Source organism: Dasypus novemcinctus, chromosome 24 (genome assembly GCF_030445035.2).
Source record: "Dasypus novemcinctus isolate mDasNov1 chromosome 24, mDasNov1.1.hap2, whole genome shotgun sequence".
Classification (NCBI taxonomy): domain Eukaryota; kingdom Metazoa; phylum Chordata; class Mammalia; order Cingulata; family Dasypodidae; genus Dasypus; species Dasypus novemcinctus.
In genome coordinates this window covers 17,268,585-17,291,981 of record NC_080696.1, presented here as the reverse complement: position 1 = coordinate 17,291,981, position 23,397 = coordinate 17,268,585, and the positions used below count along the sequence as shown (strand labels likewise).

Here is a 23,397-nt window from a genome sequence, read left to right as displayed (position 1 = left end):
AGAGTACAGTTCTAGAAGTTTTAAAATCCCATATGGTCATGTAACTACCATTGATAGCAAGATAGAGAGCTGTTCCAACAACCCACCTCCCTCCCCTCCCCAAATTCATTCCCCTTTCAAACTAACCCCTACCCCAGCCCTGGCAATCACTGATTTGTTTTCTGTCCCTAATGATTAGTTTAACCCACAATGTCATATAAATTAATTGATATAGTATGTGGTCTTTTGAGTCTGGCTTCTCTCCTCATCATCATGCATTTGAGATTCATCCATGTTGTTGCATGTTGCAGGGTTTATTCTTTTTTATTGCTGAGTAGCAAGCATCCCATTGTTTGGATGCACCTCTCTTTGTTTATTCATTTGCCTGAAGTCCAGGTTTTGGTGATTATAAATGAAGCTGCTATAAATATTTACATACCAACTTTTGTGAGGACATAGGTTTTCATTTCTCTTGGGTAAATACTTAGGAGTGGGATTAACTGGGTGGTAAGGCAAGTGTATGTTAACTGTTACAAGAAAACGCCAAGGCTTTCTCCAAAGTAGCCGTACCATTTTACATTCCCACCAGAAATACGTGAGAGTTCCGTTTGCTCTGCATCCTTGCTGGCACTCGTTTTGCCAGTTCTTTCTATTTTAGCCATTCTTATAAGAATCTGGTGGTTGATTGTATTTTTTAAAAAGCACCTTTCTCGCTGGCTCAGTTTCCTAAGGAAACAACACTGGTGAACTGCTTAAAAATCTGACCTTGTTTATTGGTGCTTTCTGGTTGTTAAGGAGCATAGCTGAGAAGCTGATTTTAGAAAGTTCCAAATGGCTGATAGTTTGGTCTCCTAAAAGCAGAGCTCCCTAAGCCCTCTCGCCTAAGAACCTGGGTCGCTGAGAAGGCAGATCTAAGAAACCTCCAGGCAAGGAGAGGGCTTTCTCCTGCCGTGTTAGAGCCTGCGGGCTTGTTTCTGGAGCCAATGGTCTACTTGAGGGAGCCGAGAAGAAGGCAGGACCTCAGCATCTCAAGAGCACCCGTCCTGGGCCCCTTGGGACCCTTCGGGTGACCATCTGGCCCCTTGCAGCTGACAGATGAGGAAACACCGGCCCCAGGTGAGGAAGAGACCTGCCCCGGGGCTGAAGGAAAGGCAGCAGGGGCGCAGCTGGCGCTGGCCCCAGGGGGAAATGCTGCAAAGGCCGTGGTTAGTCGTGGAATTCGAGTGAGGGCTGTAAATTAGACAAAGGACGTGAAACTTCCTGAAGTCCATGACTGTGCACCACCAACGTCTTGAGGAGGAGAGGCCGGGGTGTCCTGCAGGAAGGGAAGGGACCCCGAAAGCTGCTCGGAGGCAAACAGCAGCCTCTGCTCTCCAACCAAAGCACAGGCACATTCGCGGCGCCCTGGGCCTCTAACTCTGGGCCGGAGGCCTCCTCTTCCCCGTCCTAAGGTGGAGACGTAGAGAGACACGGGGGAACAGTCTCTGCAGTCCCCTTCCTGTGCGATGTTTCTGTTCTCGTGCTGAGCTCTATCGCTCGCAGCAGCCCGTGCCAGGAAGAAAACGGACCCCGGGAGCACCGCAGCTGCCCTGCGGGCTCAGCAGGCCTCGCCCCCGCCCCCCCAGCCCCCCACACCGGAGTCAAGGGTGGGGGAAAGAGCCGCAGCGGTCGCCGCTGGGCACTGCGGATGATCGCTGAGCAGCCACGCGCGGAGCCTGCTCCAGGCGCCACCCAGGGCAGGGCCACCGCTCAGATAAGGAGCCCCAGAGGTCCGGGCCTGGCCAAAGCCAAACCTCTAACAACTTCTGCAGGGCTGAAGCCGGTCGCACACAGGGCTTCTGCCCAGGCGCCCGGGGCTCCTTCTGCTCCCCCTTTCTAACAGCCAGCTTCGGGGGCCCATGGCTCTCCCAGCTCACAGCCACTTCCCCAGCACCGCCGTTGCCTCAGGGCACGCCCCGGGTGTTACAACGTGAAGAAGGCAAAGCCCTGCCTCTGCACTTGGCCCAGAAGATGGACACTAGACCCTTAGACTAAATCTCCATCTGCTCAGGGATAGCTCCAAAATCGGTCCAGGGCAAGAGGGGCTGGTGTTGCCCTCCCCACACTGCCCTGGTTTTACCGAATAGGCTATTAATGGAGAATAAATCTCAGATGGAAAAGACCTGTAGGGGGTTGAATGGGGCATTATTTCCAAGTATTAACTTTTCCTTGAAGTGTCCAGAAGACTCCACATTCCTCCAGGTCTGTTCTCTATATTTGTCTTCATGTAAACCGCCCACTTTTACTAAACATCCCCTACATGGCCCAGACCACCAACCAAGCTGCCTTGGAAATTCTACTCAAATGTCACCTGCCCCAACGCCCTGGAAATGCCTGCTTGGTATCTCCCCAAGCACCTTGTTGCACTTGCCATGCTACTCTGGATACATGCCTGCCTGGGCATCCACCTTCCAGAAGACTGTGCATCTAGCTGAACTTAGCACTCAGCTACATTCATCTTGGTACACCCAGTGTGATAGTTTGAGACTTTTCTGAACCCCAGAAAATCATGTCCTTAGGGCTAATCCATTCCTGTGGGTGTGAACCTATCATTAACGGGGTCTTTCGATTAGACTGCTTCAGTAGGGCATGATTCAGGGTGAAGTTCAATCCTCTTACTGGAGTCCTTTATAAATGGGATGGATGTGTGGTGGGGCCTGGAGGGTGGGGAGAGAAAGGGGGGCAGAAAAGGGGGAAGAGAGAAACCTAGAGGAAGCCAGAAGCTGAAGCTACAAAACCCAGAAGGGAGACCAGCAGATGCCACTATGTGCCTTGCCATTTGACAGAAGAGTCCAGAATCACCTGTATTCAGTCTTTTTATTCCTCAGGATTAATTTTTTATTTCTCTCTCCTCCCCCACCCCACCCCCGGGGCCATTCGCTGTGTGTTCTTCTGTGTCCACTTGGATTCTTGTCAGTGGCACCGGGAATCTGGATCTCTTTTTGTTGCATCATCATGCTGTGTCAGCTTTCTGTGTGTGCAGAGCCACTCCTGGGCAGACTACACTTTTTTTGCGTGGGGTGGCTCTCCTTACGGGGCACACTCCTTGAAAGTGGGGCTCCCCTACGCGGGGGACACCCCTGTGTGGCATGACACTCCTTGCGCGCATCTGTGTTGCACGTGGGCCAGCTCACCACACAGGTCAGGAAGCCCTGGGTTTGAACCCTGGACCTCCCATGTGTTAGGCAGACGCTCTATCAGTTGAGCCAAATCCGCTTCCCTGTATTCAGTTTTAAGGGAGAAAAACATAGCCTGATGAAGCCCTGATTTGGACATTTTCACGGCCTCAGAACAATAAGCTTATAATAAATTCCCATTGTAAAAGCCAACCCATTTCTGGCATAGTGTGTTCCTGCAGCTTTTGCAAACTAAAACACCCAGCCACCAGCATAATAGCTGATACAAATTACTTAATAAGTATTGAATGAATGAACAAATGAACGCATGAACAAACAAGTGGGTGAATGATGAAGCCCAAGAGTGAGGAGCCTTAGGTTCAAGCCTTGGCCCAGTACTGATTTTTTTGATCTTGGGGATGTCAATTTTGTTCTTGGTTGCTTCGTCTACCAAACAGTCATGATTCTTCCCTGATTATATCACAGAATTGTTTCAGCAAAGGGATAAAGACTGCAAAAGCACATTTTTAAATGTAAAATGCCATGCCCAAGGATATTACCTTTATATTTTAAGGAAAGAAGGGCTTTGTAAGGGCAAGGCACATTGTGCTACTAGCTATTAGATCCAGCCTCAGCTGCTCATTGGAATCACTGGGGAATTTCATTAGCTTGGGATACAGCCTGGGCTCTGGGATTTTTAAAACTCCCCAGGTGCCTGTAATGTGCAGCTCAGGCTGAGCACCTCTGGTAGACCTGAAAGTGTGACACCCATCAGCTGACCCCAGCTGCCTGTCACTCAGGCCCCCTCTTGGGAGTTTAACTACATTGGCATCAGCTGGAGACTGTTTCTAACCCAGATCGCTGGACTGCCCCCCAGTTTCTGATTCAGCAGGTCTGGCGTGGGACCTGAGAATGTGCGTGGATGATGCAGATTCTGTTAGCCTGGGGTCCCCACTTTGAGAATCACTTGGTTAGGGTAGCTAGCAGTTCCCAGATTAGAATCTCCCGTGAAATTTTTTAGCCATCCCAGGCACCAGCTCAAACCTGCTGCACTGCGGTCTGCAGATTTCAACAAACCCTCCCAGGACCCCCGCCCAACAGCTGGTGATTCTGGGACCACACCTGCGGCTGCTCCAAGGCTGCGAGGAACTCTTAGCCTCACCCTGCAGAAAGAGGAGCCAAGAAGAAGGCAGCCCTGTAAGCCTTGGGACTCAAGCTGTCCTCATGTTCACCGGAAGTGACCCACAGGGCTGTGCCTGGCGGGGAGCGCGGAGCGCACTAAGGGGTGAGTCGCTGGTGCTCCATCCAGGAACCCTGGGGGCGAAGCCTTGGAGCAGTCACCGCTAAGCCAGCTAAACACAGCTCCCTCCATCGTGACAGGGCAAAGTTCTACTAAGACGTCATTTTATCCCTAAAACATGCTATCATTCTCCTCCACTCCAATTAGGAAACTAACAGTTAATCAGCAGGATAATGGAGCAAATAGAAGCATCCGCATGGATTATCCACAGATCCAGGAATTCCTAACGGAATAAATAACTACTTTGTTTTGTTTTTTTAGTAGTTCTAACAGTAGAAAATCACTCTCCCTTTCCCTGAGGAAACTAAATTCTACCTAAGACAAGACTGGCCTTTCCAGCAGGCGACCATCTCCACGTTTGTATATTTACTCGACAAAGGTGGGAGCTGCCACCGAGGGCTGGGTTCTGGCTGGGTTCCACAGTGGGCAGGACAGGCGAGCCTGTCCTCGAGGAGCCTGCAGCTCGGCGGGAAAGCCTGACCGCAACCAGGAAGCGTGCCAGTCCCCCTGCGCTCAGTGCTAGCAGGGAGAAGAGCAGAGAGCTCAAGAAGAAAATGGGGTGAGGGGCGGGGGCAAGCTCTATGTGGGGCTGGGTGCTCGGCAAAGGCCCCTAGAGCAAGAACTCTTAAGCAGAGGCCTGGAGGAGAGGAGCTGGCAGGGATTCAACAGGGAGGGGAGGAAAGGGAAGGCCTGCAGCGAGAGCCACCTGTGCAAAGGCCCTGAGGTAGGAAAGCAAAGGCCAAAGAGGCTGATGCGGGAAACAGACTTTGGCCCAGTGATTAGGGCGTCCATCTACCATATGGGAGGTCCGCGGTTCAAACCCGGGGCCTCCTTGACCCGTGTGGAGCTGGCCCATGCGCAGTGCTGATGCGCGCAAGGAGTGCCGTGCCATGCAAGGAGTGCTGTGCCACGCAAGGGTGTCCCCCACGTGGGGGAGCCCCACGCGCAAGGAGTGCGCCCGTGAGGAAAGCCGCCCAGCATGAAAAGAAAGTGCAGCCTGCCCAGGAATGGCGCCACCCACACTTCCCGTGCTGCTGACGACAACAGAAGTGGACAAAGAAACAAGACGCAGCAAATAGACACCAAGAACAGACAACCAGGGGAGGGGGGGGGGAATTAAATAAATAAATAAATCTTTAAAAAAAAAAGGCTGATGCCACAGACAACAAAGGGGAGGGGCGGGGAGGTGATGGAGGGTGACCAACCAGTTTCCCAGGATAGGGACTGTTAGTGCTAAAACCAGGAAACACCCAGACACACTGGGATGAATTAGTCGTGTGGGAGGGAAGGTCAGAAAGGACACGGGAGGGGAGAGGAGGAGAGGTCAGAGTGGTGGGTGGGAGGCCTGGAGCCAAGAAGTCACTGAAGGTTTTCCGTGGGGAAGGGTCAGTAAATGCACACGGCTTGGATCGGAGGGAGCCTAATGGAAAGCAGGGAAACTTGTTGAAAAGACTGAGGTCACCCAGACAAGAGGAAGAGCCACTTAGACCAGGGTGGCAGTGGAGATGGAAAGCAGGTGACAAGGAAAGAAATTAGGCATTTTGCCCACTTGTTCTATTAATGTGGTATAATACATTTGTTAATTTTTTTAGATTATATTGTATTGTATTATATATATATATATAATATATGTATTTTGTATTTATCCCTTGCATACCTGGGATAATTCCCACTTGATCATGGTGTATAAATGTTTTTTTCCATTTAAAAATCATTTTACTATTAGCATCATCTTCCCATTTAGCCAAGTGTCCTGTCATATATAAGGAATGTTGGTAAATATTCCATTTGAAGCTCTTTGTACATTTTTCTATCAATAAACTCTGAATTCACATAAAATAAATAACAATGCGGAGGCACACTGTAGCGCCAGCTGGACTGCTCATAAACCTGCAGGCCGGGGAAGAGGGGAGCAGGCAGCAGGATGGTGTTTGTCCCCCGAGTAAGAAGGGCCAGCACACGCCACCGGTTCGTCCCCGTGTGCTACGGGGATGGGTGACAACTGTTCAGGACTTCCATGCATGCAGCTTGGCAGGCGCGTGGCCAAGGCCAGGAGACACGGCGGGGGACGAGCAGTCCCTTGCAGCAGGGCTCTGCCCAGGAGGAGGATGACAAGGTGTGGCAAAGGGCAGCTTCTGCAGCCACGTCTCAGACAGCCCAGAGGAGGTGGCGCCCAGTGCGGTGTTAGCTGGCCTGCCTGGGAGCTGGGAAGGGGGAAGGAGTGAGGGAAGCACCGCACCCTCTGGTTTCATAAGCAAAGGTGGAGGGAATGATGGGGGAAAAGAGCTAGAGAGGAGGGAAACCGAAGGCCGCGGCAGCAGAGGGACAAAGCTGACATGTGGCCTGCAGGGAAGCAGCCGGGGGACTGGATCTCCCACCTCATTCTCTTCCAGTCCTCCCACCAGCCGCTGGCGCCCCCAGGGCGCAAAACTAACAAGCAGCCAGAAAGCCAGAAAGCGGGTGCGCACAGGTGAGGCTCCTGGGTTCAAGGCGGTGGGGGGAGGGGTCAGGAAAAGGGCCACGTTCAGAGCAAGGTCAAAGGTGAGACCCACTGTGCGGAGGGGCTGGTGACAGGCTAGAGGGGCCCCACAGCACCTTTCTCCCCCTCTTTGCCATCACTGGGGCAGTATATTGCCGGCCGACAGGTGAGGAGCTTTGGGGCTGGACGGCCTGGTCTTGAACCCGGACCCCGCCACGCCCTGACGGTGACCTGCGCTGAGTCACTGTCAGAGACAAGCCTCCACCCGTCTGGTTCTGCACAGCGTGTGACCACAGACACTGCCCGCCGTTACTCTCAGGCTATCTCTGCCAGGAGACGGCCTTGGAAGATAGAGAAGGCGTCTCCAGGGCAAGGTTAGGCACACTGTAGAAACTTGGGGTCCCTTAAACTTGGGGTTCTTCTCCTGGAGCACGGCCCGCTGCCTGTGAAGGGGTCACCTGGCCCTCTGTGTCACCCTGTGGAAACTGGGGTCTAGGGAGCCAGCACCCACAAGCTGAGGCTACTGGGAAATAAGGTAGACTCTCCTACTGTACCCTTCTCCTTGACAGGCACCTCGACTTTCTAAGACCCAATTTCCTCAAGTGTAAAGCAGAAATAATAAATGGGCTGTGGTGATTACAAGAGGTGATACATGCCAAGGGTTTGGAATAGTTTTTGGCCCTTAAGTGCTCAAATTAGGTTAGATTTATCTACTCCTGTATGGCAGATGTTTCAAACTCATAAAGGGCAAAATAAACCTCACAACAGGGGACTTGAAGTCCAAATTAGGTAAGGAGAAAGCATTTTTCAATTTTTCAATCTCTGAAGTTTCAAAAGCTCTGAAGCAACTTAACGATGGGATCATGGAGCAGCATTACCGCCGGTAACTATGAAAAGCGTTCTGTAAGGAGAGGGGAGACGAAAAACCAAATGTCAAAAAAATGGATTCCAGCAGGCCAGTTTGATGTGGGGGCCCGAAGAGATGCTAGAATAGATAACTAACCAGATGGCTTGTGAGCTTGTGGAAAAGAACTCAGCGATCGTTGGAAACCAGCATGAGTTCACAAATAACACACTGTGCTGTACTAATTTCTTTTTTTTTCTAACGGGATCATTGGATTAATCACCAGCAAAACTGTGAAGAGTATAGCTTGATTTCAGCAAGAACGGGCAATGTGGGGAGGAGTAAATAGGATGGGAGAGACTCTATGGCAGGGGTTCTTAACCTTTTTTTCCCATGAACCCCTTTGCCAGTCAGGTGAAAACCACGGACCCCTTACTAAGTCCACACCATACTGTGAATTATTTAATAAATATATCATACCCACATCAACATGTCCCTGCAAGAATAATTTTTATTTCAATTCAAGCTCATGGAGCTCTAAGAGATGGATCTACTGATCTGCAAGGAGGTTTCTAATGGGCAACGCCTCTACCCTGTGTAGCGTGCTTAGCCAAGACGTGGCTTAAAAATACAGAAACATGTCTGAGATGACACAGCGCTGGGGAGAATGGCCGACGTGATGCCTAAAATACTCCAGCAGGCCAGAACCACAGGGCAGCCCAAGGAGAGGGGGTTAAGCTCTTCCTTTGGGCTCCTCCCTGGTCTAACAGGGGTTTATATGGAACGAGCTTGGGGTTTCTGCACGCTCCATGTGAGGCCAAGCAGATGATGCCCCTGCCATGAGCCCAGGACCAGTGACCATGTCCTAGGGTCTGTCTTGGGCTGGGCTAAGCATGTGACCCTCTCCTTTAAAACCCTGACCACTACCCTCAAAATAGCCTTCATTGCCCCCATTTTACAGAAGTTCAGAAAGCTAAACGGGGAAGCAGACTTGGCCCAGTGGTTAGGGCGTCCATCTACCACATGGGAGGTCCGCGGTTCAAGCCCCGGGCCTCCTTGACCCGTGTGGAGCTGGCCCATGCGCAGTGCTGATGCGCGCAAGGAGTGCCCTGCCACGCAGGGGTGTCCCCCGCGTAGGGGAGCCCCACGCGCAAGGAGTGTGCCCCGTAAGGAGAGCCGCCCAGCGCGAAAGAAAGTGCAGCCTGCCCAGGAATGACACCGCCCATACAGAGAGCTGTCACAAGATGATACAACAAAAAGAGACAGATTCTGGGTACCGCCAATAAGGTTTGAAGCGGTCACAGAAGAACACAGCGAATGGACAGAGAGAGCAGACAACTGGGGGGGGGGGTGGCGCGGGGGGGGGGGGAAAGAAAGCTAAATGGACTATCCCAAGGTCACAGACAGCAAACTGCACAGCGGGGATATTCTACTCCAAGCGTGTGCAGCCTCTTGGCCTGTCAGGAGACACGGCACCACTGTCCAAACGGAGGCCCCGGCACTGACCACACACACGGCAGAGCTGCGTCTGTCACTCTGACAGCCTCGTCCCGTGAGAAACCACTGAGGAGACAGTCCTGGAGAAGACAGGGGAGGGGGACACGATAAGCCTAAACTCCTTGGGACTGTCTCGACCCCTGAGGTTCTGGTATCTTCCCATGCCCTACATGTGCCCTCCCCGTCCCCCATTTCCTCCCCCAAATGCAGCCCCACCCAGCGCGGGCAGTTTGGAACCTCTCCCCTCACACTTGCCCACGGCTGCACGCTGTTTCTCACTTCTCCACCACCCACAGTCCTCCCCTGGCCGGTCCACCTCTTCCCCCAGACCTCGGCTTCCGGCTCCCAGCCCCCTCCCTGCTGCAGGGGTCTGTCAGCTGATGCATTTCCTGCTCCATGACTGTGCCCCGAAGTCACCAACCCCTCGGGAAAGGTTCAAAATGCAGAAAAGTCACCTGAGGGAGCCCTACAAATATGGCTGATAGTATCAAAAGTCAATTAACAAATCTAAGGTACCATCACTAATCAATACTTGCATAATAGAAATTCAAGGCTTTGTTTTCCAGACCTGTGAAAATGTAATGCCCTGGTATCCCGACCAGGAGAGAACAGAAACACACATCTGCACAAGGTGGGCTCTCAGAGGAGGTGTGAAAGCATCATTTCTAGGACTGTCGCTAAGAGGCCCTACTTCTGATGTGACTGCATGACTTCTGAGATGTGGCTGAGCCTATTTCTAAAAGACCCAGAGTAGCCATGAACTGCAAGTTAAGAGTTCTGAACGAGCCCAGCTGGAAAAAAAAAGGCCAAGTAAGTTGAAGAGAGAATATCACCTCACTGGCTTTGGGGTTATTAAAACAACACCCAGAGAAAAGAAAGTGACTGTGGAACAAAGAGCTATTTGTTCCTTCCGATCAAATCAATGAATTATCAAGTTCTCGTATGCCAGTCGGCACGCATCCGAGGGTCAGGACGCAGGCTGGGGGAGAAAACTGCCTGCCCCAGGACCACCCACCGTGAGGTGATGCCACAGCACGTCCAGCCCCAGGAGATGCCTTTATTTGGTCTCTGTTTTGTGCAACCCCAAGAGCCTGGTCTCCCATAAAGTAAACCACAAAAGGCAAAACTAAACGGAGCCTTCGCCCAGTGTTATCAGCACAGTGCTCTGTTTAAAGAACTGGGCCTGAGGTCGGCTCACGCAGCTCAGAAAAGCCATACATGGCACAGTTCTCCTCTCCTCTCCCATCTCAACTGATGTTTTAATGGACAATAAACAGCAAGCTTTATAAATAAGCAGGAACCGGAGATGTTAAGAGAGATGGAAAGACTGGTAGTTTTATACTCTCCAAGTAGAACTGTCTCCAAAATCTAATTTTAGCCACTGTTTGCATATTTAATAGCTGGATGTGACCTTCAGGAGAGGAAGGACTGACCCTCTTTTGATGCAGATGTGGATGTCACGGGATTTCTTCGTGTGCTTTCATTTTGGTTGGCCCCATGGTGAGACCTGGCCCCACCTGGAGTCTTCTTGAGCCTCTGTGCTGTTCTTAGGAGTTGAAAGTGACCTTCGGGATGATGGAAATGCTTCCTTAAACCCAACGCGACAGGAGCAGCAAACATTTTCAGATACCATGTTCCAGGCCTACTGTGAGGGAAAGAAGGTTTTTAAGTTAAAATAAAATCTCCTCCCACCCCCTCCCCCAGCATTGCTAAGCTCAGAACTTCAGCTCAAACACTCCTGGTGACTGAAAGCCCTCCGCGTTGCCATCTGTTTTTGAGCAGCACTGTTAGAAAGCTTTACCTTCTTTCAAGCCAACATCTATGTTCATGCAGGTGTATCCTTTCTCATACTTTTGTCCCTTGACCCAGTGTCATGTCCATGCTTTCTAAATATTCAAAGGATTTTTTTTCTCCCCTCGTACTAAATAGCCACAGGTCCTTCAGCTCTTCTTCCTTTATGGTTCCTCAGTGTCTCAGCAACTTGACCACATCATCTGCTCACACTCCAGTCTGTCAAGGGGATCCAGGAACTGGGCTGTGGTGATGAGAGCCATTACCCTTCTACCACTGCCCACGTGAAGCTCTTCTCTCTAGGCATCCTGTTAGCCATTACCACAAGGACAGGCCACAGCAGCTCGACCAACATTAACCGGTGGTGATAACATCATGGCAGGAAATGTGTGAAAACCCTTTCAGCAAGCCTACAGCTCTGCAGCTGAGTTTATAAAAGTGTAGACTCGGCTAGCTCTAAGATGAATTTCAATTCACTGGGTAAAACATTTCTTAGATAACCAAAAGAGGAGAGCTCTGGGACCTCGCTGCTCATAGAACTGGGAGTGCTGACCAGGGATTTCCACTCCAGGATGTAATGATTTTAAATCTAGAAATTCAAATGATTGTGGCTTATACTGGACTATCCATATTGGGTTCAGAATAAAATGATTTGACAAACCTCTTTCCAGCTCCATAATCCAAGTATTTGAATGTACACTGGAGATGTAATTTGAGCTTCCCCCCATCCCCCATGTTTCCTGTTTTCACTTGGAGTAGACAACTGGGTCAGACTAGAAGGATTCAAAAGTTATTATAAAGGTCACACATAGACAGAGCTTCAGCATCACCAAGATGCTAAATAAGGATTGTCTCTTCTGTAGTCAGTAAATGTCAGAGGGTTAACTGTTTATATAAGCATTACATGATGACATTCCATAATGTCAAAAATGACCCTATACATGTATCTATATTGGCAAAATTTGGTTCTTCATGTCACTGTGGTGGTACTGGCTTGGATATATGGACAACCATGTAGCTCCAGGAGAAAGGGACTTTATACTGCATTCCAACATAGTGAAACATTTCTCCCTCTTCCCAAAGATGGATGAACCAGATGTAGCAGCACACTTGGTCTCAGTCATCTGGCCACTCTGGACTGAAACTGGATTTCTTTCCCATCTCCTGTCTTCTTTCCTGCCATCGCATTGCCAAGTAAAATGCCCTCAACTGTGAATTAGGTAGCTCTCACTGTGGAATCTGAGACCCATGTGGGCCACTCAGGGAAGGGGCTTATTTGAAAAGAAGTATAGATACAAACAATGATCAAACACTTTGTATTTTTTTATTGACATTGTTAAACAAAAACACAGTGGGATTTAACAAAGCAGTTTGTTGAGGTTTGGGTTTTATTATTTTTTAGAAAAAAGGAAAATTTACAAGATGCAGAGGACTCACACAGTACAGCATCACTAATGATTGTTCTCGCTACCTTCGCGCTGGCCCTGGCTTATAACCAGTGCTGCAAAGACTATGGACAGCACGAACGTGCTTGAGACATCACGGACACGCAGAAACACATCACAGTGTGAAAGGAGAACTTGGTGACAGATGGTGTTGGGCCAGCCTGTTTCAAAGCAAGCCAAGATATTTAAGGAACCGACAAAGCCTTTCCTTGGGAAAAGGCGTGTGTGTGTGTGCCCTGCTGCCACATGCATTTCTCCCGTTTGGAACTGGGAGAGACTAAATGGGGCACACACCCCCAAAATGGCAGGACCCACTTCCCCCATCAGAGCACAATTACAGAAAACAGTAATGTTCCTTTGGTTGTTTTTTGGTAGGGCTACTCAGGTTCCCAATTTCTTATTTCTGGTCTTCCTTTTCCATGGTTCAGTTCCAAAGGCTTAGAGCAGTGTAGGTACATAGCATCTTTCATAAGCTTTGCAGGATCCAGTTCTGACCAATGATAGTGCACTAAAAAGAAAAATAAGGCACGTTACTCAGGAGGTCGCAATTTGTGTCTTCAAATCCTATTAAAAACAAAAACAAAAACAGCCAGGCATAAAGTTCAAAGCTGCAGCTATCCTTTCGAGTTTGTACAATGACAAAAGCATGACAGTGTTTCAGTTCACTATTGAAAATGTGCTATGTTGGCATGTGTAAATACAAACATCTCCTCAAATATTCTCCAACTTTTAACTACATTTTTTAAGAATTCAAGAAGACACTGAACGAGCTCTTTGGAACTTAAACAACACACTTTTTAATGATCCATGCAAAAAGAAATCACAAGGCAATTAGAAAATATTTTGAAGTGAATGAAAATAAAAATACGACAAATGAAAATATGTAATATTCAGTGAAGGCAGTTGAGTTTCTACATTAAGAAGCTAAAATAAGAGCAAATTAAACTCAAAGCAAGCAGAAGAAAGGGATTAATAAAATAAAAAAACATTGAAATTTAACACAGAAAAACAAAAGAGAAAATAAAAGATAAAAAAATTAATAAGTCTCTAAACCTAACTGACCAAGAGAGAAGACACAAATGACCAATATCAGAAATGAAGTAGGCAATATCATTACAGATTTTATAGACATTGAAAGGTTAATAAGAATATATGACAAACAACTTTATGCCCATAAATTCAACAACTAAGATGAAATGGAAAAACTCCATGGGGAAAAAGAAAAGATACAAAAGTCTTAATTCCAAACCCTTTTGATAAGGAAGATGGAGGAATGGGGAGCCTAAGGAAGGCATAGGGACAGGGAATTAAACTAAATGCTTTTTCTTGGGAAATTTTTCCTTTCCATCTACTCAAAAGAACGGTTGGTTCTTTGGTACAAAATGTCCAAATGTCCGGTTTCTGTTTGTAATTCTAAGACTTCAACAAAGACCAACTGATCTTGCCAAGATGTGATGAAGCATTTGTCATCTGAGCATTTAACTAAATCTCAGGCTTAACAGAGAAGTTCTTATTTCCTCAGATCTAAATTCTAACTGGATGAACTTTAGTAAAAGCAAAAAGATTCCAGTAACAGTAGGTATAGTATACCTGTGGTGATGCTTCTATGAATGTATGTCCTGACATATTCAACCCAGGACACATCCTCCGAAAGGAGTCCTGTGATGAGCAGATGCCTGGATGGGTCCAATAGCCTCCCATCCCTCTATCCCTGCTTGATATCAAGGTCCCTGGGCCCACACCAGAAAGGCTGATCAGTGCCAAAGCTAGTCCATGCTTTTCAGTTCTGTTTGGAACTTTCCACAGGACTGAAATTTCTCCTGAGGCCTACACTTCCATGGTGGCCCAAGTTCTGAAACTCATCTGTCATAGTCCTGTACTACTTTCTAAAAGATAGCTGAAAGACCACCAGAGACCATTAGGAAATGGGAAATACACAATGTGATTCCTGGAATCATATTGCTTCAATTTTTACATCAAGAAAAGGAACCCACTTGCTCCTACCTTTTACTCAGGGTGATAACCTAAACTTAAGAATCCGGGTCTACTAAAAATGTCTCTTTACTTGAGTTTTGGTTCCTGTGTTGGCCTCTGGGGAACCCTATCTTCTTGGCACAGATTTGGAACCTTCATTTTTTAATTTAAAGTGAGGTTTAGGATCCAAGTTAAATATATTCTTCTCTTCCATTTACTTCTATTAGATATTCTCCAAGTTTTAAAACTTTGGGATAATATATTTATGCTTCAAGTGTTTGCTATACAATGGAAATTGTAAAGTTTACCAAAGAATAAATGACCTAGAAAATGTTCAAGGTATTTCCTTAAATGATAAAAGAAGGTTCCAAGAAATATAGAGTATGGCCTCAAGTTTGTAAAATTAGAGAGAGACAGAGAGGATTATCTGCAGAGAGAAAAATGTTATAAAAGCATTATGTTAATCATGGTTTATAAAAGCATTATGTTAATCATGGTTAACTTGCTGATATGACATATTTATTTTCTTTGAGCATTTTGGTATTTTCAAATTTTTTATAAAGAATGGGCATTAATGAACTAAAAATGGCTTTCAAAAAAACCTGTATAAGAAAACAATTTAGGAATTCCAATTCCCTACTAGAGAATCACAGAACTGGCAGGGACCTTGAGCCCAGGGATTCACAAATTTTAGATAAGCCACATAGGCACAGGGACTGTATGAAGAGTTTAGAGAGAACTCCGTGCCTCCAGGATTTCCTGTGCTACTGCTGAGAGCCCTGCCAGCGAGGTCAGAAGGACACAGCTAGGCCATGCTAGGATCAGGCAGGCCTAAAGAATCAAAATCTCACAAACTGCTTGAGAGGTCACTGTTCCAGCGGAAAGCACTGCTCCCCCTACAAGGCATAAATTGATCAGTAGGTGCTACTCTAATTCCAGTCTCACTTTCTGAAAATGTTTCTTCTCATTTTCCTGAACACAATGATAGAAAATGGCAGCGGGAACTTCTTCAGCAGAGCCAGCCCAAGACCAGTGTGAGGAATCCCTCAACAGCTTTTTGAAAACTTGAGTCTCGCAAAGATGCCGACTTCCAGCTGACCTGCTTCTAGCTTCATGCTGACCAAGCCACCCCAAGAGGCAAGTACCAGACTTCTGCTGTATACACATTATGAATCTGCTCCCCAAATTACTGTCAAAAGAACTATTTATTTATTTTCAGTCACAGCAGGAAAGCCAGTCTACATTCATTTACCTAGAGAAGCAAGGCTGCCATATGCCTTGACATGACAATTGCCAGGCAACATTATCAGTGAAAGGTTCACGTAGACCTCTTACCATTGTTAGAGTCTAACTTCATAGCCACTAGCCACGTGTGGCTACTGAGCACTTGAAATATGACCCCTATGACTAAGGAAATGAATCTTTAAGTTTGCTTAACTTTAATTTAGATTTACATATCCACATGTGACTTAGTGGCTGCTTTATTAGGCAGTACACTGTAAGTTATCTGTAAGCTTAGCTCTGCCCCTCAGCAGTATACTGGAGCACTAATCATGGCCAGCTTCCTACCAACTTATTTTCTAATAAATAAGGAAACTGAGGTGGAAGCTTGGGCATGGAGAAGATCCAGCCTACTGCTGGAAAAGTAACATAAGGCACCTACCTCCTCTGTCTCAGTGAGGGAGCACATCAATCTCATGGATAACAAAAGGCCAGAACCACACTTAAGGCTTGGGAATACTAACCTCCATCTTGTAAGGAGAGAAAACGGGATAGGAAAGTATATTTGAAGAAATAGCAGCTAAAAATTTCCCAAATTTGCTCAAAGACATAAATTTACAGATTCAGGAAGCTCTGCAAACCCAAAGCAATTAGAATGAGACTCAGCTATGACCCTGATGTTGGAATTATCAGAGAAGGAATTTAAAGTAACTATGACTAGCATGTTAAGGGCTCCAAAGGAAAAAGTAGATGACACGCAAGAATGGAAGAGTATGAAAAGCAGAGAGATAGAAACACTAAGAAAGAATCAAAATGAAATGCAAAAAATAAAAAATCCTATAACAGAAATTGAGAATGCCTTCAAAGGCCTCATCTATAGACTTGCCAAACTAAGGAAAGAAACAGTGCGCTTAAAGATAGGTCAATACAAAGTTCCTGAACTGAAATGCAGAGAAAAAAGGATTAAAAAAAGAAAAGGAACAGAACATCTAAGAATTATGGCACAATTGCAAAATACATAACATACACAGAATTGGAATATCAAAAGAAGAAGAGAGAACAGAGCAGAATAAATAATTTGAAGAAATATAAACCTAATGGCAGACAACCAAACACATATCCAGGAAGCTCAATAACACCAGACAGGAAAAATACCCAAAAAACCATACCTAGAACAATCATATTCAAACTGCAGAAAATCAGAGACAAAGAGAAAATCTTGAAAGAAGTCAGAGAGAACACAAAAAAACACTTCACCTAGATAAGAACAAGAAGAATTACAGAGGACTTCTCATCAGAGACCATGCAAGCAAGTAGAAAATGGAATAAAAAATTTAAAGTGTTAAAAGAAAAACAACAACAACAACAACAACAACAAAAACCCTAATCTAGAATTCTATATCCAGCAAAATTAACCTTCAAAAGTAAGGAAGGACTTTTTCATATGTGACCGCAAGAAACGTTCAAGGAAGTTCTTCAGGCAGAAGGAAAATGATATAGGTCAGAAACTCAGATCCATATGATGAAAGGAAGAGCAGAGGAAAAAAATGAAGGTAAAAGAAAATCTTTTCTCTTATTTTCAGCTGATCTAAAAGATAACTGCTTAAAGTAAAAAGAGTACAAAGTTATGAGTGATTGCAGCATATGGAAAGTGAAATGAATGATGGCAATTTCACAGGGATAGGAGGCAGAACTGGGAATACTCTGTTATAGGGGCCTGCACTACACATGAAGTGGTATAGTGCTATTTGAAGGTGGCCTCAGATTAGGTTAAAATGTTTATTGTAAACTCTAGGTTCAAAAAATTTAAGTTAAAAAACAAATAAAATACCACCTCATTGGTACCATCAAATACCTGGACCATGGAATTGGTACAAATATCAAAACAGGGAAAGCAAAGTGAAGTCCAGGGAATGAAAGAGACCTTCCCTTCTACAAGTGAAAAAAAGGGACTGAGGACTTCCTTTCAAGACAACACACACACAAATACCTCAGTTGCTCCTGTCTCATTAGGAAGAAATGTGCTCAGCCAGGACACATCTTACTGTTCAGACAAAGGTCAAGTTGAAAAAGCAAACAGATGGCAGCTTCCAAAACACTCTCCTTGTTTGGTTTTGAGTGTGTTGACATTTGAGGGCAGAACGTGGGAAGCTAGTTAGGAACCTGCTCCTCTCACAACCTAATTATGGCAGCTAAGTACATACTCAAATGGGGCAATACTTCAATCTGCAACCAGGAGCAGAAACCACAGTTTTTAGTGAGAAGGTGCCCTGATGCCTTTAGTTCTGGGCCAGAAAGGGGGAAATAATTGAGTTGCAGCTTTGCAGAAAACCTTGTCTCCTCCCAGCAAGGTGAGGGAGCCTGGAGGAATGAGAAAGAGGACAAAAACGGAAGTTAATTTTAGAAATCTCATGTCCATTTGATAAATTAAGAAGCAAGTTTGCACTATAATAGCAAACGTCAACACCCTGGGAAATGTCCTCTGAACCATGAAGGTTTTTGAGTTGTTTTCAAAGAAAAACACGCCCAAGATCATGCTGTTTCTCATTCTATTTTCTTTTGCCTTTTCTTTTTCTGGTATGCCTTGGAAACTCAAAGCTGCTCCCCTTAGGGCCTGAGAGACTCCACAGGGCTCTTTCTGTTTTTAAAGAAAAGCAAATGAAAACTGTAGCTCCCTTGTCAAGGGAGGGAGAAGGGCTGCTGTTTCTCTGTGGAGCAAAGCAAACGCCAAGGTCACCTTCTTTCTGTCACTACTTAATTCCTCTAGCGTATGGAGATCTGAATACTCAGTGGTGATTCTGTGGGTCTCCCGGGGCAACAAAAACCCTAATCTATAGCCGGCATTATTGTTGTACCCCCCTTCCCCATCTTCTAATCCAGAAACACGGCTGAATTCCGGGAAGTGGGAGCAGGCTAGGCGGCCCCTCCTGGTCCTGGCTGTGGGCGGAGCAGAGGTAGCCAGCCTGAGGCCCAGAGGGGCCTTCCACTTCCAGCCCTCTGTGCTGGACATCAGCGCCAGCCACCAGGCCTCTGCTACTATCGCTGCTACCATCGCTGACGGGAATAAATGCCTACCTTACACTGTCAATAAATTAACGGTGTTCCTTGTGCGCCTGGACCAAAACCCAGACACCACCACAAAAATGTGCAAAGAAGTGTGGCTTCTGCATTTCCATTAGCTGATTTCAACCTCTCACGAGCTTCCAACCTGCTGAGTATCAGCAGCCAACATCTTGAACAAGCTCCATGTCTGCTTGGTGTCGACAGCTCTCCATGTCCTTGGTGGCCATCTGCGAGGGTGGGATCAGAGGCCCTCCCTTGGTATCCCCTCAGCTCTCACCAGCACAGCAAACCCCTCCAAGTCCCACCCAGGAGGCTGAGGTCACAGACCTGGCAGGATCCTTGGTGCTAAGAAGAGCTGAAGCCACGATCCCACTGGCCCCCTGGCTGAGGCTGGGGCTGCCTGCACCCCCTCATGCAGCCTCTGGGGCAGGCTTGCTTCCCCTCCTCCAGGGGTCCACCACAGCTGTCTTCTGCACCACCCCCAGGGCAGGCAAGACACCCTGGCCTGACACTGGGAGGGCACCGGGGCAAGCCTCTGCTGCCTTACCGCCCAGTGCCCCTTCTACTCAGCCATGGCAGCTTCCTGGAGACCTGGAGCCATCCTCCTGTGTAGCAGTCTCCTGCGAGAACGCCCACCCAGAGCTCGAGCACAGGCCCCACTGCTTCCAGCTTTCCCATCCACCTAGCCCCTACCCTGGGAATCTGGCCCAAAGCTGGAGCCGGGACACACAAGTCTCTCTCTCCTCTCCCACCGAGTCCCCTAATCTGAGCGCTTCTTCACCTGCCCTCCTCTATCATCTCCTCTTCATTCCAGAAGAGACGTTCACCCTCTCCCATCTCTTTCCTGGGGTATGGCTGCAGAGAGACTGACTTACAGGGAAGGAAAAGGAAAAGCACATCTGTACAATACTTTAAAACACTGTGCTCCTTGTGTCCGCTTCTGCCGCTGCTTGCTCTTTCCCTAGCTAGCTCTTTTTGGATGGCTGACAGGACAAGAGTTAGATCTATGCTACCCAATCTACACCCCCTGAGAAGAAAATAAATACAATTACAAATTTTAAAAATTTCATCCATTTTGACAAGCCAAAAGTCAATACCTGCAAGTCTATGAGAAATTTCACCTCTTAAACTTGGGAAATGTTACAAAGAAATACCTACTTCCGCCTCCTCTCCCCTTCTCTCACTCTGCTCAGTTTTCTTTCTATGAACATGTCCTCTTGGATGTTCTGACAGAACATTTCTCCTGCACAGGTGGCTCTCAGGTGGTTTTCTTTCCCACGGAAATTGCAAAACAATCCCCAGGCAGCCCAGGGGCCACAGGATATGGATATTCATGGTACACTCCCTAACAATTATTCTGAGGCCAAACTCTAAAGGACATTGAACTCTTCAAGTACAGCAGTTGTTCTGCACTACAAAAAGAAAATTCACAAATATAAAGAAATTAAACAATACACTTTTAAATAATCACTGGGTCACAGAAGAAATTGCAAAAGAAATCAGTAAATATCTCAAGACAAATGAAAACAAGAACACAACATTTCAAAACTTATGGGATACAACAAAGGCAGTACTGAGGGGGAAATTTATAGCCTTCTACACTTACATTAAAAAGAAGAAAGCACTAAAATCGAAGACCTAACTGCATGCCTGGAGGAACTAGAAAAAGAACAAACCAATCCCAAAGCAAGCAAAAGGAAAGAAATAGATGACAGCAGAAATAAAAGAAATGGCAAATAAAAAAATGAGATAGAGAATCAACAGAACTAAAAGTTGGTTCTTTGGGAAGATCAACAAAATTGACAGACCGTTAGCTAGACTGAAAAAGAAAAAAGAGAGAATTAGAAAAGCCAATTATCAGATTTATCTAGAAAGGTCAAGGCCCCGAACAGCCAAAAGTATCTTTAAAAAGAAGAACAAAGTTGGAGGACTCTTCCTTCCTGACTTTAAAGCATATTATTGGGGAGTGGATGGAGCTCAATGGCTGAGCACCTGCCTCCCATATACAAGGTCCCAGGTTCAATCCCCAGGTACCTCATTAAAAAAAAAAAAGTGCTTGGGTAAAAATGTATTTTAAAGCATATTATTTAGCTACAGTGGTAAAAACCGCATAGAACTAGTATAAAGATATGATCAGTGGAATCAAATAGAGAGTTTGGCAATCGACCCTCATATCAACTGATTTTTGGCAAGGCTGTTAAACCCACCCACTTGGGTCAGAAAAGCCTATTGATCAGACAATGCTGGGAAATCTGGATATCTGTATCTAAAAGAAAGAAAACCCCTATCTCACAGCTTATACAAAATTAACTCAAAATGGGTCAAAGACTTAAACATAAAAACTAGAACCGTAAAACTCCTAGAAAAAAATGAAGGGAAACATCTTCAAGCTCTTGTGGTAGGAGGAGGTGTAACTCAGTGGTTGAGCAACTGTTTCCCATGTACATGGTCCCAGGTTCAATCCCCAGTACCTCCTTAAAAAAAAAAAAAGATCTTGTGGTAAGTGGTGTTTTTTTGGACCTTGCACTCCAAGTACAAGCAATGAAAGAAAGAAAAATAAGTGGGATTTCCTCGAAATTAAACTTTTGTGTTTCAAATGATTTTGTTAAGAAGGTGAAAAGGCAGCCCACTCAAGTGGGAGAAAATCTGCAGAACCCACGCACCTGACAACGGTTTGATTTCCATGTTATGAAGGATATCACATAACTTAATGACAAAAAACAGGTAAACCAATCAACAAATGGGCAAAACACTTGAATAGATATTCTTCCAAAGAGGAAATACAAATGGCCAAAAAGCACATGAAAAGATGCTCAACATCACTAGCTATTAGGGAAATTCAGATCAACAGATCAAAACTACAATGAAGTACCATTTCACACTTTACAGAATGGCCATTATTTTTAAAAAAAAAACAAACCAGAGACCTACAAGTGCTAGAGAGGATGTGGAAAAATAGGAACACTCCATTGTTGGTGGGACCATAAAATGGCACAGTTTCTGTGGAAGACAGTTTGGCGGTTCCTCAGGAAGCTAAATACAGAACTGCCATATCTGGCAATCCCGCTACCAGGAATACATTCAGAAGAACTGAAAGCAAAGACACAGACAGACATTTGTACACCAATGTTCATAGCAGCATTAATCACAAATGCTAAAAGATGGAAACAACCTAAATGCCCATCACCCAATGAACAAGAAATGAAATGTGGTGTATCTATACAATGGCATACTGTTCAGCTGTAAGAAGAAATGAACCGGGGAGGCACAAGACACCATAGATGAACCTTGAAGATATTATATTAAGTGAAATAAGTCAGGCACAAAATGACAAATATTGTATGGTCCCACTGATACGAACTAAATACGACAAGTAAACTTATGGAGTTGGACTATAGAATATATGTGAATTGAGAAGGGGGAGCTGATGCTGAACGTATGTGGAATGTTTAATAAGAGCAACTGTAAACATATGGTAATTGGTAGAGTTGATAACACATTATAATGAGTATAAGAAATATTGCTGATTTATAAATGTGACTGTGGCTAAAAAGTGTAATCTAGGGAGGTTAATGTTAATTGAAAGACAGGAGAGGATAATCTAGGGACTGTATAATAGTGATTTTGGTGGTATCTGAGAATAGTGGTTAATTACATGAATACAAGAATGTTCTTCTACAAGGTAAGAATATGATGATACATGGGAAAAATACAACTACTGTAACTTATAGACAATAGTCAACACTAATACTGTAATATTTTTGTAGCAAAGGCAAAGAAAGTACTATATCAATGCTAAAGGTGAAAAAAAGAACATGGGGTTTAGTATTATGGGATATGAATATGATTAAGCTTTTTTCCATTTACTTTCTTCATTAACATGGAGGCTTTGGTCATGTTATTTAAGCAATCTGTACTCATATATGTATCTTTCTGAACAATAGGGAAAAAATGGTATTTGTTTTTAGGGTTAAATGAGATAAATGTGCCTGGACAGAATTATTTAGAGTAATGCTTCCATAATTTAAGTTGCCTTTTTTCTGTTATTTTACTTTTTGAAGTTGAAATAAAGTTAAAAAAAACAATCATTATATTTACGTGGTAGTTTGAGATTTTATGGACCCCAGAAAAACATGTTCTTAGAGTTAATCCATCCCTGGGTGTGAACCTGTTGAGGGTGGGACTTTCTGATTAGGCTACTTCAGTAAGGGCCTTCTGCCTAGCTTACCTCAGAAAGGCAGGACCCAGGGGGGCTCTACAAAGGGGATGAAGACAGAGGCAGAAAGAAGGCCACAGGAGCAGAAAGAAAGCCCGAGGAAGTCAGAAGCTGAAGCGACAAAACCCGCCAGAGAAGGGAGAGACCAGCAGGCGCCACCATGTGCCAGGGGAGTCCAGGATCACTGGCAGCTGGTCTTTGGGGAGAAAGCATCACCTGATGATACCTTGATTTGGACATTTTCATGGCCCCTGAACTGTCAGCTTGCAACCAAATAAATCCCCATTGTAAAAGCCAACGCATCTCTGGTGTATGGTATTTTGGCAGCCTAGCTAACTAAAACAGTTTATAAAATATATTAGCAGGTTAATAATACTCCAGACAGGAGTCAGCTAGGTGACATTAGAATTTTGAAAGCTGTTTTGAAAATACA

At 45.7% G+C, this 23,397-nt stretch overlaps 1 protein-coding gene across 2 annotated transcripts in view; it reads right to left on the bottom strand.

Moving 5' to 3' along the window:
* Window positions 1–12,355: 12,355 nt before the first annotated feature.
* The window catches only part of DTD1 (D-aminoacyl-tRNA deacylase 1), a 220,867-nt gene continuing 209,825 nt past the window's right edge, over window positions 12,356–23,397 (bottom strand). For both annotated transcript variants that reach the window (XM_058287626.2, XM_004472370.5), the window contains one exon: window positions 12,356–12,998. In XM_058287626.2, coding sequence (XP_058143609.1) covers window positions 12,957–12,998 — 42 coding nt within the window. In that variant the 3' untranslated portion in view covers window positions 12,356–12,956. The remainder of the gene's footprint in view (window positions 12,999–23,397) is intronic.